Genomic DNA, 17470 nt, shown 5'->3' with positions numbered 1-17470 from the left:
TTTTTATTCTGTGGCAAAATAAAAAGGTTTAACTACATTGAAGATAAACCATGGAATCAAAACTTTTATATACTAGTAATTTTGGTTTTCTCCAGCTGTGATCCATAAGTATGAAAAAGAACAAGATTGAATTGTGGGAGATTATTTACACACACACACACACACACACACACACACACACACACACACACACACACACACACACACACACACACTGGTGAATCAAAAAGAAAATCATAAGAACTTGATCAAAAGTTAAAATGTCATATAGATTAATGATTTACAATGTAACAGACACATTGCATCTATGTGGCAAGAAAATTATAGTTACGTAAGTAAACAACGGGGGAAATGTGTTCTTTTAGTAAATAAAGCAAAGTCACAACGTGTGATAAACGTTACATTCTATGATTATTCGTTAGACTGACGTGCCTAGTGGTATTACTGGAATCATTATGATAGCTGTGGTTTTGTGGCTTGTAATAATCAGCCGCCTGCGTGTAATAACCTCTGACTTGCCTGAAAACCAGAGGTAGGAGGACACTCGTGTGTGGTGTCCGCCCCTCTCTGAGAAGTAAAGAGTTAACGGAGCGGTGGGTTTGCCCATTCTCCTGCTGTGAGTGACGCGATCATCTCTCTTATCCCTCAACTTTGCCTGTTGCCAGACCAGGCAGCCGAGGTGGACGCTGGCTATCACCGCTGACATTCTTAACGCGATCACACCAAAACAAAAATATGCTCCCTCACCTTGTTTATGTATTTTCCCGCTGACTTCTCAGTGCATGCCCTTATTCCAGTGACGATGGTTTTTAGTTTTTCTTTTCATCGGACTCCCCGATGTTGTGCAGTCTACTACACGAAGGCGTGAATCTTTTTTGAGTAGAGGTGGATCTTCCCGGATACGGCGAGGGGGCAGCTATATGAAATAAAAAGAAGACTTCTCACGGAAATCCCCACAGATTAAAAAACACAATGCCACGGAGGAAACAAGAAGCGCCGAAGCGCGCAGCAGGTATGTGGAGCCAAATACTATATGCGTAAAATAAGGCTCACGGTGGCAAAGCTGCGGTTCATTTGTTTTGTAAAGCTCACTTTCCAGTCACCGCATTTCCGTTTTCACTTCGGGGTTTTTTCCCCTCTCTCCAACGATGCGCTTTGTCACTCTTGGCTACTCTTGTGAGACCTAATAGAAACTATTACCAATATAAAGCTGATGTATAGTTTATATACAACATTCTGCGTTTTCGCTCTCGCTTAGAGTGGCTGGTGTGCCCCGGTCGGATGAGTCGGCTGCTGTAAACTTTCGCTTCCTATTTTTCCAAACTTGAATCCATGATAGTTTACCGCATCGAGATGTAATATAAACTGGATCTTTAAGCGTAAAACCTCTGGAAATAAGCGGCGTTTTCTTAACGAGTGCCCGAGGCGTGCCATAAGAGCGTAAGGGCTTTGTGCGCATTTGATCACAGCGCTTAACTTATTTGCACAAGCGAAAAAAAACTCTACCTCTGAGGTATTTCTTTTCTTGGGATAAGATAAACAATTTGAGAGCACACAATGGGGTTTCGTGGGCTGGAAGGAGCCATAATCGACAGTTGCCATGTCTGATTTGACGGTTGATTGATTGGCTGTCATGCGGCTTTGATCTGATCCTTCCCGATTTGCATCAGAAAATCACTTCCCACCATGTGCTGCAGGCCCCTGACGTCACGTTTAAACCACTTTGAAAGGCCCTGTGTACTTTTTTACACTGGCTCTCACTCTCTCTCTCTCTCTCTCTCTCTCTCTCTCTCTCTCTCTCTCTCTCTCTCTCTCTCTCTCACACACACACACACACACACACACACACACACACACACACACACACACAGTTTCTATTACCGTGATGGTCAAGTGACTCACGAAAAAGTGAAGGAAGGGGGGGACAAAGTGGTTTCACAGTGAGACATCACACACACACAAGCAGACACATACTTCCAGCAGAGAACATCACACTTCCATGTGCACATGCTCACTTCTTCACTTTGAACACACATAGGCAGACACAGTTACACACATACAGTGGGTGAAGGAGGCGGGAGGAGTGGGTTAGGGGTTGTAAAAGGAGCCGTGTGCTATGTAATGGAGGGGAGGAATGGGTTTGCTCTGTCAGACCGGGCCGTCACAACGGCTTTGTTTCATGTTTGATTTAATTGTCTCTCCCCTGACAGGCCCATTCATCAATGGCTTTAATGGTCAATCAGAGACAAGCTGAGTGAGTGCTCCCATTCTGTTTAGCCATAAGCTGGCCTGGGCTTTTATTTCATCAAAATGCCCCAGCCTAATGTACATGCTCACTGGCTCTGAGTGGCCGCGGGGAGCACATAAAGAATGACTGAAAGCTTTCTGATTTCAGATCAGTGAGAAGGATGTTTTTCTTTTTTCATCTCCTCCTCTCCTCTCCTCTCTCTTCCCTGCTACACTGCTGTTTCTCTGTTGACGAAAGGGAATAAAAGGCTGTAATATAGATCGTTTTGTGTTTTTAGAAAACAACTTTTTCTCCCTGAAACCAGGCTTCTTTGTTCATTCATTCATCTATTCATTTCTTCATTTTTTCATGCTCCCCTTCCACCCCTGTCAGTCAACCCGTGCAGCTGCAAGTTATAAAGTTGTCAACTGTTCAGTGGCACACAAAGGGTGATGATGAATTGATTGCAGCACAGAGCATGGTGATAGAGAGAGCAAAGAAAAGGATGACAGATGATGGGCCTTGATTAGGGACTTAGGGGGAGAGTCAGCCCACTGCAACCTTGAGACTTGCATGAAAAATCTACCCCCCCACTCCACCTTACACACACATATACACGCACACACCACCCTGCTTTGCTCTCTCTCATTGTCTCTCAAACACACTCTCGGCTTCTCCCTCTCTTTCTTTCCTGTCTGAGAGGGTTTCTCTCTCCACAGTAGAAAACTTGTTTTGCCTGCTTCATTAGCGTTGGTCCAATTAGCCGTGAGGCTGATGGAGTCCTGACAGGCCCTGTGATTGGAGATGACAAGCTCGGGGTGCCCAGCCCAATGAGGTTTGCCACCACTTTGATGTAATCAACTTGATATTACACAGAGCCGCTCGCCTTTGGTTGTGCTGTAACTCAATTTTCTGCTGCAGGTGACAAATGGGCCTGCGTACCTGGGTCAGGTCTGAGTGCTCTTAACAGCCAAGGGCAGCTGGCCACATAAACAGGCGAGCAAACATGAGAGAGCGAGACTTTCCCGGCTGTGGAAATGTAGAGCCCTTCGTGAATTTGCCACCAGCTCGGGGTCCCGAAGCTGTTGAAATGGCTTCAGAAAGTTGAAATACTCCGTCGACTTAACAGGAAGTCGACATAGGCTTTACAACATGAGGGCGAAGACGCAGCTGTTTGCAGCTCGTGTCAGTGCATTGTCACACCACCACAGCGAAATCCATCCTGCCCTTTTCATTCTCAAAACGCTGTGCTTTGCTCGTTTGTGTAAGAGTTAGTCTGAGAGAGGGTGTGATGTAGATGGAGAAGGGTGGGGAAGTCGGTCTGATTTGGACAGGACTCCACAGCAACAGTTTCTTCTTTCTGCAGGGTCAGGAGTACAGCTGCCAAACTGGCAGCCATCACTTATGTTTGTCTACGAGCGGGTGAGTGAGTATACACTTAAATAAGTGGGCATCTACCTTTGAATTTGTTGGGTTTGAATGTGTACGTGGTTTGACTTACTGATACTATGGACGGGAATGATAATTACAAACCACCTGCTGCGGTCAGGTTGTAATTCTCTGAACCCTTCAGGCCTAAGAAGTCTCCTCTTTTTCTTCTCTTCCCACCTCTTTCTTAGCAAATCAGTTGCGTGTGTGCCAGCTAAGAAACAACAAACACAGAGTGTTGACACCAGTAAAGATACAAGCGTTTACAGCACACATTGCAGACGCACACCCATATGTTCTGAATGGGTTGTAAAAGCACCAAGTGAAATTAAGTACGCTTTTATATCTGTCTGCCTTCCTGTTGTTTATGTGTGAAAAGCACGCCCTTTTGGAAGCAGCAGGGGACCGCAAGTTTGGACTTAATTGTCCAACCGACAAACGCAGTGACAGCGCTAGCGAGGTTCAACAACAACAATACGTCTCCTCAGCTGCTGTTGTCTGCAGGTGTGAGCAAGGCAAGTGTTTTGGCCTTGCTGGGCCCGTTGCTAATGAAAGTCCTGTGGCTGGATTCCGGTGAGGTTGAGTCACGTCTGTGATCTATGTGTCTGATAAGTGCATACCTAATGAGGCTGTGAGCACCAGGGAAAGGAGGAGGAGGAAGGCTGACAGAATGTTTCCCACAGGTATTGACAGACGCCTTTTTGTTTTTGCCATAGGCCTTGACTCCATAAATCCTGCCTGTGTAATGATAACAGTGCCACCCTGCCAGCAAGTGACTGAAAGAGATAGTGTAAGAGAAGAGAACGAGGGCAGAAGGGGGAGGAAGGGGAGGAGGAGCTGGTGGTGGTGATGGGGGTGGGTGGTGGAGGGGTAGGGGGGGGCGGGATGACGAGAAGAAGAGCGAGGGCGCTGAAATGGGCCTTCTCTCCTTTTTAACACGCACTTGGCAGACGTCAACCCATTGGGTTGGGCTCTGAGAGCAAAAGAAGAGTGTAAGTGCTGTAGTAGTGTCACAAATAGAAAACCGTTAGCCATACACTCTTCCCTTTCAGCTTTCAGTGTGCTTTCAGCCGAGGTTTTCAGCTGAGACTGCTGTCTGGGCACCGAGTCGGAGGCTTTGTAAAAATAGTCCCACTGCTGTTGTGATAGATGCAGCTGCACTGTGGCGACAATTGGGACAGGCTGGATCCTTCCAAACCCACCACCCTCCCACCCCTCCCAGAGGTAGAGAGCGTTAGAGAGTGTTAGAGCCTGGTGGGATGTGTGCTGTTTTCAGGGAAACTGAGCTGCTCCGGTCTTCAGGGGTCCTGAAACCCAATCCAGGAGGAGAATAGCCAAGCCATGCCAGAGAGCCGATTTCCTTTTCAACAGAGTCATTTATCACTGACCCACCCTTCGCTTCTGACACGCTGACGTGTGTCATTTATCAAACGGGCTTTACCAGACACACAGAGAAGGGAGGTGGATAGGGGGCAGAGAGAAAGAGAGAGTGAAAGAGGGGAAAACAAGACAGAGATTGCACTGAGAGAAACAAAGAGACATAGTATGAGGTGTAAAGTCAGCAGAGTTTCACACAAAAAACAGTTGTTTGTGTATGAGTTTGGGAGAGTTTTTCCAGGGGCGAGTGAGATTTCCTGAAACCCTTAAGGAGAAGCGTTTGGGAGGGGAGATTTTTTCGAGATGACAGAGAGGATTGAGTTACACCGAGTTGTGTTTTGATGAGTGACAGAATGTTCTTCCATGACACATCTCTGGATGTCGAATGAAGGGGAGAAATATGCTTTGTGAGTATACAAGTCCGACAAGTGTGTTAGCGTTGTTTACTCATAATATATGCACAACGAGGACGCTTGGAGGCATTGTAGAGGTGTGTGTGTGTCTGTGCGCAGATGTGGCCATATGGCGCCAGTGTTTAATGCTGCGTGAGTGTGTGTGCTGCTCCCTGATGAACAGGGCTGACAGGTATCACTCATGCAGCAGCCTGGCCTTTAAATGAACCCGAGCTGCTCTGCTCTCCCGTGGCCCTAACAGGCTCTCTCCAAGATGGATGCTTCTTTAAAAATCAGATTAATGATGGATACCAGGCTTATAGTGCCATTTATCATGAAGAATATTATTTAGGCCGGCCGTGTATGGCTGTAACTGGAGAGCCAGGACGAGAAGAAGCAGGGTGGAAAGCCTTAGACAGACACTCACTGCGTGATGGATGGCTGAGCGCTCTCTCTGAGTGTTACTAGACACCAGTGCCGCTGCAGTAAGCCATAATCAGATAGCCCAGGGATGTTTATCCCGCAACTACACTACCCAGATTGCCTTGCCTGAAGGGTTGCTTTATGAAAGGTATAGTCTGTCATTTTTATCATCTTTAAAAAAGTTAGTTGAATCGCAAAAAACTCTCCAGACGTAAAAGGGCAGGTAGAAGCCACTATAGAGTTTATTGCAATTATGCCTTATACAGCAATCCATTGGATCCTTTATAACCCAGTGTAATGATTACCCAGAAATTTCCATTTAGTTTTGCCCAGAAGAGTCCCCAGACCCACATCATTCCCCAACAATCGTGAAAAGTGGAGCCAGCTCTGCTGGTGCTGCTGCGGCAGAAAACTGGAAAACACATTTTTGTTTTTGTCCTCTTCATGTTGCCTTCTCTCTGTGTCCTACCTCCTCCTCCTACACACTCCTGTGATTTATGGTGGCCATCCATCTTCGGGCTGCGTCCATCACCTCCTCGTTGCTAGGCGATCACGGCAGCAGCTGTGTGTTTTGAGAGGGGTTCGGTCATCCCACTCCCCAGGCCTGATTTTTTACCCTTCACCTTGTGCTCTGACCCAAAGTTTCGACTTTTAACATCAAAAACAAAAAAAAAGGCAACCCCAGAGGCTGTCCTGTGGTTTAGGCTCGCACTCTTTGGGTCTTCATTTTGACTAAAATAACTGGATCTCAGTCAGTCAGTTTTTTTTCTGTCCAGTCGTGTAAATATTTTACTCAAGCTACTTGTAATGAGAAAAAAAACCCTACATACTTGTCTCCCTTGCTGTGGCAGCGCCACGATATCACTTTGAGAGTGACAACTTACTTCACGTAGCACAGAAAATGAGGGCAGATTGGACCAGTCCAGTTTAATCCAGTTATGAAAACACTAGGAGCTGAAAATAAATATGAACATCAAAATGATTAACTAAGCTAGCCATTGCAAACTGTTACGGCTTTGATCTACTGTACTAATGCGGTTTTACTGCATGCTGTCTTGCAATGCAACGACATGAATGACTTATAGGCACGAGTCCTGGTGCATGGAATTACATTTACAGATAATTGTGTTTATGTTTGCTACAGGTTCAGGTGCACATATGCATGCCCCCACTAGAAAGTATTTCAGATTGCGCAAACTAGAATGTCAGAAAGTCTAAACTAAAATAGTCCCAGTATTTGAAGCTGGCTTCATATCCTTAGTTTAGCTTTAGTCCGGCTTTCAGGCTGCTGTCTTTCTGTTTTGCCCCATTCACACAGCCCAGTGACTTTTTAACAACATTGTTATATGAGGCCTAAACAGTTCAAGGAATGTAGGACTGAGCAGCAGTTCTGCTTCACGAAACTTTGCTTGAGAGCTGCTCAAGTAAGGCGTATATAAAAAATGATGGAAAGAATGAGGGAAGATGTGGAATAGTTGAAGGAAGTTTGACTGACTACGTATCATCAGACGAGACAGGCTTGATGTGCACATCAGACTGGAACATCACCTTCCTCTGGAGCCTCAGTCCTTATTACTGCCTTTTATTTCCGTGCCTGTGGAAGTAGTTTGTGTGTATTTTTTTTTTCTTCTGTAAAATTTTATCACCTATTGCTCTGAAATAGGACTTTATGGCTTCGGTTAACTTATAGTGTTCAATATTAGATGGAGGTTATAGTAAGAAACAGGAGGACTTTGTGTGCTTGTGGTTTGTCTTATTCTAGATAAACTAGATGAAGTTTCGGGTCTTGCAGGTCTGTATTTGCAGCTGGCAGCTTTGAAGTCCAGTTATAACACAACAAGCAGCTGAGGGTTGACTCTATTCACTTTCTCTCTCCCTCCTCTTACCATGTGCATTGACAAGGTTCAGCCCTAAGCTTTGCCTGGGGCCAGAATGATCTCTCTGTTTTTCCCATCTCCCATATCACACATCCTCCACTACAATCGGCGGACACAATGTATTCACAATGCCATCAGGGGGTAGAGAACACACACAAATAAAAAATGACAAAGACATCCACGATTGTCTGTAACACGATAGCTTGTATAAGCACAATGAGGCAGCAAAGCAATGTATTAAAAACCTACAAAAAGAGAGCAGCACAAGACAGTCTTCTGCGGTCATATCTGAAAAAGCGACTTATGTCAGAGCTTGTTAATTTTTAAAATAATCACACATCACCTGTTTCATTTTTTTCTCATGGGACTTTCAGCCAGCTTGTGAGGATCAAAGGGAAAAGAGTAAGAGAACTAAGTTTGATTGAGTGTGTTACTTTGACAAATGTGTACAAGAGAAAGGCATTTTAGGTATGTTCCTGATCTGCTGCTATTTTGACAGAATGGGGCTGTTTTAGGCTAAATTATTCTAATCTATTAGAGAGGTTTAGATCGCTGCAAAACTTGAGTAAGAAGCAGTGGTTTGTAGGGGTTTTTTGAAGGTTACTTCCTGTTCTTTAATGTGCTGGAGGTTTTTCCTGTTGGTAAGAGCCCCCCGCTGAGGGCTCGTGTTGGTTTAAGGATGTCAAGTTCCAGCTAAAATATTGTACACATGTCGAGACACACACGCCATGTTTTCATACAGATTAACCCTCTCCTTGCAGAGCTTCACTTTCTTGTGCTGGAAGCTACTTTTAGCCTTTTGTTGTAGCCTTTTGATTACCACTGCAGAACTTTTCTTTTACAGTAAACTATTAGAGACCACTCGTCCTTCCTGCTCCCTCCCTGGATCCCGGTTGTGTCTTTGTGCACTGAAGGTGATCTAACCATAAAACCCACACAGACAATGCTCCTTCGGCAGTATTAATTTCCATTTTATTTTCCCAAGAATGTAAAGATTATATGTCTTACTTCTCTTTTCTGTCTAAGTAATTCTATATAATGTACACGCTGGATTTACACTCTGCAATACATTAGTTTGTGGCGTAGCAAAAAACATTTTACAGATTGTTACTAATAGCAGTAGTTTTGCACAATAATTTTAGGAAAAGAAATGAAGATGCGGTGCTTTTGTTCTGCAATTTACAGCCATCTGTTATACAGGCGGTGTCCTGTTTTAGTGCGGAAAAACCCGACAAATAAAATATTGTGCTCATGATGACCGCGTAAAGGACTTTCCTACGATGCCTCTAGCAAGGTTGTGTTCTTGACGAGGCAGTCATTTGAGTATAAGGGTCAGACACAGGTAGAGATTTTAATGACACATCCTGTTTACCCTGCTTGTGTTGGGTGTGATCCGGCTCCCAGACTGTTTCCCCAGCTGTGAAAACCAGACCACAGACACTCCCTTTGGTCATCAAGGGGGTAACTTAAGAAAGGGGTCTAGAAGAATTTGTAGTTCGATGGAAACCTATTTGTGCGTTCCGCAAATTTACATTTGCTAATAAATACGTAATTATGCAGGCTACTGAGTGTTTCTCCTTTTTGCAAATGTAAAATTACATAGTTTTTGGTTTTCAGGAACATACGCCGTGTTTTCCTTATGCATACAAAAACTGTTTAAAGCGTAGCATCAAAAACAATGTTTTCAACTGCACTTGAGGAGAAAAAACCCAAAGGACAGAAGGAAAGAGACAGACAGAAAGCGACACTTAAAGCCTCAGCTTTAGAGGCAGCCACAGCACCTTCCTGCTTAATCACCCCCCTGTCCCTGCCCTCTCTGTTGTTCCTGATCGTCAGAGCAGCACTGCAGTATTTCTATCAGATGATCTCTCCCTCCTCGTCTGCGGCCCTTATGTTTATGAAAATGATACTCCACAGGAATGCCTCCTGCATGCCAAGATGTCACTGTCTTTCCTCATCGCTTGCATCTACATGCGTGTACAAGTGTGTGTTTGTGTTTGTTGAGGGGGGGGTGGGGGGTGTCATAACCGACTGAGTAGTTGTGTTTGCAATTATGCGAGAGCGTATTTGAGGTCGTGTATTTTTACATTAGGTGAAACGTGTGTTTCGGCTTGCGAGAGTTCGATTTTCTGCAGTTTGTGTGTTTGTGTGAAGTCGTTATTGCTATTTCTGTGTGAGCTGTGACTGAGATGTTGAGTGTGTGAATGTGCACCTCCTACCCCTCTTAACCCCTCCACCCCATTTCCCCTCCCTAAAGGAATCATTCATAGAACCTAATGATTCTTGTCTTTCCCCCACATGGCTTCAGCTCAGTTTATCATTACATGAACACACACGCAATCTCCTTTTTTTTTTCTCTCTGCTTCTCACACCAACGCACACACTAGGAAAATTCATACATTGGTCTTACACCATATGCTCAGATATTAGTTAAGACTGCATCCAGGAGTATTGTTGTATTCATAATATTCATAATTTATTCTAAGGGAGCCTCTATACTCCCATCACCTTTTATTAGCTTGATAAATCACCTCTGTTGTCAGTCAAGGCAGGGAGAATAATTGGATGTGGTTGTCGCCCTGTGTGATGGATTATCAGTCATTGGGGATTAAATTAACAGATAGTGCTCAGACATAATGGTTTTTGTTTTGCATTTTAAATTGCCTGGGAGCATGGTTTGACTCTATAGGTTTTTATAGCCGGTCCTTTTGGACTTCACTCCCCCTTTCAGTGCTTTCTAGGCTTAATGACAAATGAACAATAAACCATAGGACTGGAGCTCTGTTAGTACAAAATGTAAAACATTTACTACCAGGTTAAGAAATGGACAGGGACCTGGCAAGGCTTACAAATGCAATGGCGTGATGTAGATGTAGAATTTATTCAAGCAACAGTTTGTTGAAATATCGAGACAATGCGAAGAAATGCTCGGAATGCTTTTGTGTTGAAGGCTGAGAAAGGCGACATGACGATTCAGTCAAGAGATGTAGCTAGTCAATACACAAATGTGGTAACTACCTCATTCTGGCTGGTTTTAGTCGTTTAAATTAGAATCAGACATGACCTTCCAAAAGCAAAAGAAAAGAAGGATGTGGAAATCACTTCAGCACTGGTTGTACAGAGATATCTCTCTTGCATGTTTTCCTGAGGGTGAGCAATTTACCTCCTCACCCACTTCGCCAGCCTCCCAGACCCCTCCCTCCCCTTCAACGTCCACATTATCATAATTGTGTCCAGAACATGAGGGGCCGGGGAAGTGATCATGTCATTTTATTTACACCCTGCTTGGCCCTTTTTACAAACGACATGCCACTGACTGCCAAGCGGACTGGGGCCCAACGACATCTTTTGATCAGGGCTGTCGGGGCCTATCAGCGGAGAATGGCAGGTAATGGATACCCAGTGACAAACCAAATCTCCGGGAGGACGAAGAGTGGGCCGCACCTGCCAGGTCTCCATTAGGCTGGCCTCTCAGTTGGGCTGCCTGCTGACTGTGCCCCCAGGGCCCAAATCAGACCAGCGCCAGCCGCATGGCTGCCTAGAGATTGGCTGTTAGCACTGGAAATGAGAGTTATTTCAGCTATGACATTTTTGTTTAGACTGGATGTGAGTGCATGGGGAGGTGGGGGGGAATGAAGGATTTAGTCACAGCGTGTGTGTGTGTGTGTGTGTGTGTGTGTGTGTGTGTGTGTGTGTATCTGTTTGTGTCCACACACATAGACTCGACTGTGCGTGATTGCTCAAACCGTTTAGCCTATACCTAAAGGTTCTTGCCGTAGTATTTGTCTTGGTTTACAACATTGTCCAAATGGCCTCAGACCTGTCCACAGGCCATCCACTATTTTCTGAGAGTATTTGTTTTTCCTTAAGTTGAGTGGTTTTGTGAGTGAGGTGGTCAGGAAGCGAGGGAGCAGGGGCTCGGTGACACTGCGGAAAAGGGGGCGTGTGCTGGGCCAGTCGGTGCTAGGTGGGTAGGCTCATCATCACGACAGACATAGTGGTTGTGTGTGTGGAGGGATGGGGGATGCAGTGCACACACACCAACGCACATAGACTCATCGGTCTCTGTGTGAGCTGTAGACGCCACCATGCAAAGTGACAGGTCACTTATGCATCGCCGTCGTGTCAGCTGTCCTCAGTCTCGCCTCGTTCTCTTTATCCCCGCTTCCTTTGATTTTAATTATAGAATTCTTTGTCTGTTTAAAAATGTCTTATATGTGATATTTAACACTCTTTGGGTCTTTAGGTGTATAGTTTGAACAAGGAGTACTGATTATCTGTCGTATCAAAAAAAACTAGTGAACTTACTTCAGTGCAGATGAAACTGTGTGGTGTCTATTCAACATATCTGCATTTCATCAACAAAATTTTGACATCCCTTTCTTGAAATTCTTGAAGACATGCTCTTTGCCTGTGTGCGTGTGTGTCAGTATGTATGTGTGTGTAATCAGAGAAGAGGCAGATGAAGAGGCGTCAGACATATTAACTGACAGATGGAGGTTGATCCAACTCATTTATTACCCCAGAGGAGAATGCCACAGTGAGATTGGGCTTCATTAATTTCAGATTTAGTTTTCATTTCAAGCTGTTGCGCCCTGAGATAAATAAAATGGTGCATTATGTTTTTGCCAAGATATTTCTTTTTTGTTTTCCTCCAATAGAAGGAGTGAAAAGAGGGGAGGCATAAGTTCCGTGTGGCTGGGGTAGTATATAAATACAGGCTCGCCTAGAGGAAAATAACACCTCAACGGTTGATGAGGTGAAATGGGATGACTGTAATTTCTCAGCTCAGCTTTAAAGGCTCCCACACAGATGGCTCATTTATCCCTGGGAGTCCTCGGGCACACATAGCAGGGAAACTTTTTCTCCAGTTATTCTAACATAGCGTGTTCACTCCCTGCAATTTAACTCATCTCTTTCCTTCTCTCTTTGTCTTGGTTCTCCTTGCAGCTTATTCTCCCGACGAGCTGACAGAGCACCATGTGGAGGATGAGGAAGCAGAAGCGGACGACCTGCCCTCAACCCCTCAGGACGACCTTCCCATGAAAGATGAGTTTGTGGAGCAAAGTGTAGAGACTGCCAAGGAGCAGCCATGTGACCAGGAATCAGCTGAGACCACAGAGCTCTCAGGACAAGAGATGGACAGTGAGTCACATGTGAGTGAGACTAGTGACCGTCTTTCAGACTTCGAGAGCCCCTCCAGAAAAGTTGAGGGGAGCGTTGTCACAGCATCTATAAATGCTGACAGCAAGACGCCTCCCATAGGCATGGACACGTTAGAACAAATGAAGGCTATCTACTCCAGCTTTCTCACCAGCCCCTTGTGGTCACCACTAAATTTTAATTCCACACCTCTACCGGCGCAGTCTTCGGCTTCTGCAGAGAAGCCAGCTCGCAGTAACAGCACCAGTAGCAGTAGTAGCTGTAGCAGTGGTAGCTATGACTGGCACCAAACTGCAGTGGCAAAGACACTACAGCAGCATCCTCCACAGAGCCGTCACCCCGCTCAGTCAGAGCCCAGTCTCTTTAGTACAGTCCAACTCCACAGGCAAAACCCAAAGCTGTTTGGCTCAATCTTTACTGGGGCCAGTAAATTCCGTTGTAAGGGCTGTAGCGCTGCTTATGACACTCTGGTGGAGCTGACAGTTCACATGAATGATACAGGCCACTACCGTGATGACAACCAGGACAAGGCAGGCAGTGGCGCAAAGCGCTGGTCTAAACCACGTAAGCGGTCCCTGTTGGAGATGGAGGGAAAAGAGGATGCCCAGAAAGTTTTGAAATGCATGTATTGTGGCCATTCCTTTGAATCCCTCCAGGACCTCAGTGTCCACATGATCAAGACCAAACACTACCAGAAAGTGCCTTTGAAGGAGCCCATGGCCCCTGTGGCAGCCAAAATCATGTCTTCAAAGAAGCGGGGACTTGTGGGGTTAGACCTCAGTGCTACACCGCGCTCTAGAGAAGGAACCCCTAAAGCTAAACACCTACAAGGAGAACTTAGTGAATCCTCACAGAAACCTTCCTCCAGCCCATACACTCCCCAAAATAACCGCTATGGACACCAGAATGGTGCTAGCTATGCTTGGCAATTTGAATCCAACAAATTTCAGATCCTCAAGTGCATGGAGTGTGGGAGTTCCCATAATACACTCCAAGAGCTGAGGACCCACATGATGGTGACAGGACACTTCCTGAGGGTGACCAGCTCTGTGGGAAAGAGAATCAAAATACTTCCCGAGGCTACCTCCCCCAATCCCGGGAGAGTTACCACACCTACAGAACAGAGGGTCCAGTCTGTACCTCTTGCACCCTCTACCTTCTCTCCTCCGCCTCTTCAAACTCAACTTACCACAACTCCCCCGGCCACCTCCCCTCCCCTCAAAGAGATCAAGAAAGAGGAGGTTGAGGAGGAATGCACTAAGCAGGAGGCAATAGGAAATGAAAAGCAAGTTGCAGTTACTGTTAGTAAGGAGGAAGATACTGAGAGGGAGGAAAAATACGACATTTCGAAATATAACTACCTTACCGAAGAGGACCTGAAGGAAAGCCCTAAAGGGGGATTGGATATTCTGAAATCACTGGAAAACACTGTGACATCAGCCATCAATAAGGCACAGAGTGGCAATCCAAGCTGGGGAGGCTATCCTAGCATCCATGCTGCCTACCAGTTCCCCAGTGCCCTTAAGCAAGGAAACATGGAAAAGAATTCACAAATGAAGTTCTTGTTCAATGGAGGCGATGGAGTGCCGTCCTGCCTTGCCAAGAACCAGCCCCTCATTTCCCCACCACTTAGTCAGTCATCACTTTTTCCCAGCAACAACTTTCAGGCAATGGAAGACTTAGTGAAAAAAGTGACTGAGAAAGTAGCAAAAGTAGAACAAAGAGTTAAGCAGTTATCTCCAAAGAGGGAGAACCAATTCTCCCCCTGCAGCAGTGAGGCTGGAGAATCCCACAAGGGAGGGGAGGCAGACTCGCCTCGGGAATGGAGGGAAGTTACCCCAACCAATAGCGACAGGGGAAGCCATGGTGACAGAACATCTCCAGCAACCGAACCCAAGAGAGAAGCAGCAGTGAAATCCCCGCTTGCCTCTGCACTGAGATGCAGCACCGCCATTATCACTGGTCACACTCCTCCAGAGCAGCCCTTTGTCAACCCTCTAAGTGCTCTTCAGTCAGTAATGAACATTCACTTGGGGAAAGCAGCCAAGCCCTCTTTGCCAAACCAAGATCCCTTGAGTCTCCTCTCTAGGCTCAGCCAGAGCATGGCTGAGAAGGCCGCTGTGGCTGCTCCTCCATCACAGACCAAAAAGCAAAGTGTAGCTAATAACAATAGCTTTTGCCAGCCAAATGATGACCAACCCATGGACCTTACAAAAGGGAAAAGCGATCGAGGGGACTCTGTAAACTCAGCTCCTCTAACGCCCTCATCCACGGCCTCCTCAGTCTCTCCCATCTCTCTTGTTACTCCTGCAAAGCTAACAGTGGTCTCTCCATACACATCCAGCAGCCCTCTACACGAAAATGCATTGTCGGATATCTCAGACATGCTGAGAAACCTTACACAGTCCCACCATGTCACAAAGTCGGCGTCACGCCCACGTGTGACGGATAAAACTGAAGTTGTGGGCTCTACCCACGACGATGATGACGTGTCCCTGCATGGCCACAAACGAAAGGGTCGTCACTCCAACTGGAACCCACAGCACCTCCTTCTTCTGCAGGCCCAGTTTGCCTCGAGCTTGAGGCAGACGTCAGAGGGGAAATATATCATTAATGACCTCAGCCCACAAGAAAGAATGCACATATCTCGTTTCACGGGTCTCTCCATGACCACCATCAGCCACTGGCTGGCCAACGTGAAGTACCAGCTACGGAGAACGGGCAGAACGAAGTTCCTGAAGAACCTAGATTCCGGTCAACCTATATTCTTCTGCAGTGACTGTGCCTCGCAGATTCGAACCCCAGCAGCTTACGTATGCCACCTGGAAGCCCACTTGGGGTTCAGAATCAGGGACCTGGCCAAACTGTCTCCCAAACAGACTGTCAGGGACTCTCAGACTCTCACTGAGAAAGTAGTGCCCCTGGAGTCCTTTCTTCCTCCACAGTCGCAAGATGACTGCAGTAGTAATGGGGGAGTTTATCGCTGCCAGCTCTGTGTCCGTAAGTTTGCCACTAAGCATGCCATCAAGCTTCACCTCAGCAAGAGCCATGGGAAGTCTCCAGAGGACCATCTGCTATACGTGTGTGAGACGGAGAAATGTTAAATCCCTCTGAGCAGTAGAAATACTGTAAAACATATGTAGAATGACAGACTGTTAAAAAAGATAAAATGAAAAACAAAATATTCGAAAAGTGTGGTAATGCACAAAGTTGCCATGAACTACTGTTAAAAATTTCAGCACAAGGTGTTTACATCTATTCAGCCTATACACATTTCTGATTTCTCTGTATTTCAAAAGACATTTATTTCACTTTAAAATATACTGTAGGTCAAAGCTATTCAGCTCCCTCAGTCTGTGTTCACGTTTGTGAGACGGATTGTTTCACGATTATTTCGGTGAATCTTTTGACTCGAGAGTCAACTATTGACTTGAAATGTACTAATTTTATTGTATTTATTTTGTATTTTTGTGAGTTTGCTTTCGATTTGCTGGTAGACTGCATGTTTTACTGTTACATTTGTACAGTCCTATCCTGTCTAGATTTTAAAATGCCCTTTCAAACTGGTCATCAACACATTAAAACAGCCAAATGCCTGGGAAAGCTCCTTTAAAGAATCTGCCAAACAGCAGAAGTTCATTGCTTGTTTTATAGTTTTCTCTGTGTGGTCTTGTTTTTTGCTGATTGTAAAAGCTGCCTTGTTCTTTATCACTGATTAAGGGGCACTAAAATCCAGGTCTGTGTAAAAATGTACATATAGTGTGTAAGCTTATGATTTGCTGTTTAAATTATGCATACTTGTTATATTTCCTAATTTAAGAGGACTATGACTATCCACTGGTGCAGAGCCTTTGAAGAAGATTAAAAAGGACACTGTTTTGCACAATAGTTTTATAAATGTTATTTGATAAAATAAAAAAAAAACAATACAGATATGTTAATGCCTTGTGCTTCTATGATTAAATCAAATTAATTGCTGCAAAAATACATTGTGTTCTTTTATATTTGTTGATCAGGGTGGATTTAATGAAGACAAACATCACAGTATTGGCCGAATGTTGCCGAAAAAAGAGAACCTCAGCCCTCCCCTCTTTTGTCCCACTTTGAGTAAGCCTTTACAAATCAGCTGCTCACCAGGCTACATCTGCAGATACACTAAACAGAACTTTAAAACTCAACATTTTCCAGTGCAGTTGTCTCCACAACTACAATTTGTCAAGCGTTCGCGGTGATTTCTATGTTGTTGCGTTGTTGTGGAGCGGACTGTAGAGGTGCAAGCGGTGCCACTGCCTGCAAGGCGTCTGGCAGGTGGTGTGTGCTGCATGTAAACCACCAGATGTTTCTGAAACGAGCCACTGGAGGAGGAGGAGGAGGCAGGCGAGCTGCAACAGCAGGCAGAGTGGGCTGATTACCACGGGGGCTTGGATGCCATCAGGAGCCCTGGGCATAGACAGCAGATCTGGCACACACCTGGACTCCAAGACTGTCCCTTGAAAAAAATAAAGCAGATCCTATATACGCACACTGAGACAAGTTGACAGTGGTGCAGAATGCACAGACAGGTGCTATTCCCTCAAAGCAGG

At 45.4% G+C, this 17470-nt stretch overlaps 1 protein-coding gene across 1 annotated transcript; it reads left to right on the top strand.

Moving 5' to 3' along the window:
- Positions 1-655: 655 nt before the first annotated feature.
- On the top strand, positions 656-16865 carry tshz3a (teashirt zinc finger homeobox 3a). The gene is made up of 2 exons (XM_085281636.1): positions 656-1012; positions 12675-16865. The coding sequence occupies exons 1-2, from the start codon at positions 973-975 to the stop codon at positions 15989-15991; spliced, it is 3357 nt and encodes a 1118-aa protein (XP_085137762.1). The 5' UTR covers positions 656-972; the 3' UTR covers positions 15992-16865.
- The last annotated feature ends 605 nt before the right edge of the window (positions 16866-17470 follow it).

The sequence above is a fragment of the Mchenga conophoros genome, linkage group LG7, assembly GCF_057382185.1.
Source record: "Mchenga conophoros isolate Kocher_MC1m ecotype Shallow Benthic linkage group LG7, M_conophoros_male_GT1.1, whole genome shotgun sequence".
Taxonomy (NCBI): Eukaryota; Metazoa; Chordata; class Actinopteri; order Cichliformes; family Cichlidae; genus Mchenga; species Mchenga conophoros.
The sequence above is the reverse complement of the archived record's forward strand: the minus strand, read 5'-3'. Positions and strand labels throughout refer to the sequence as shown.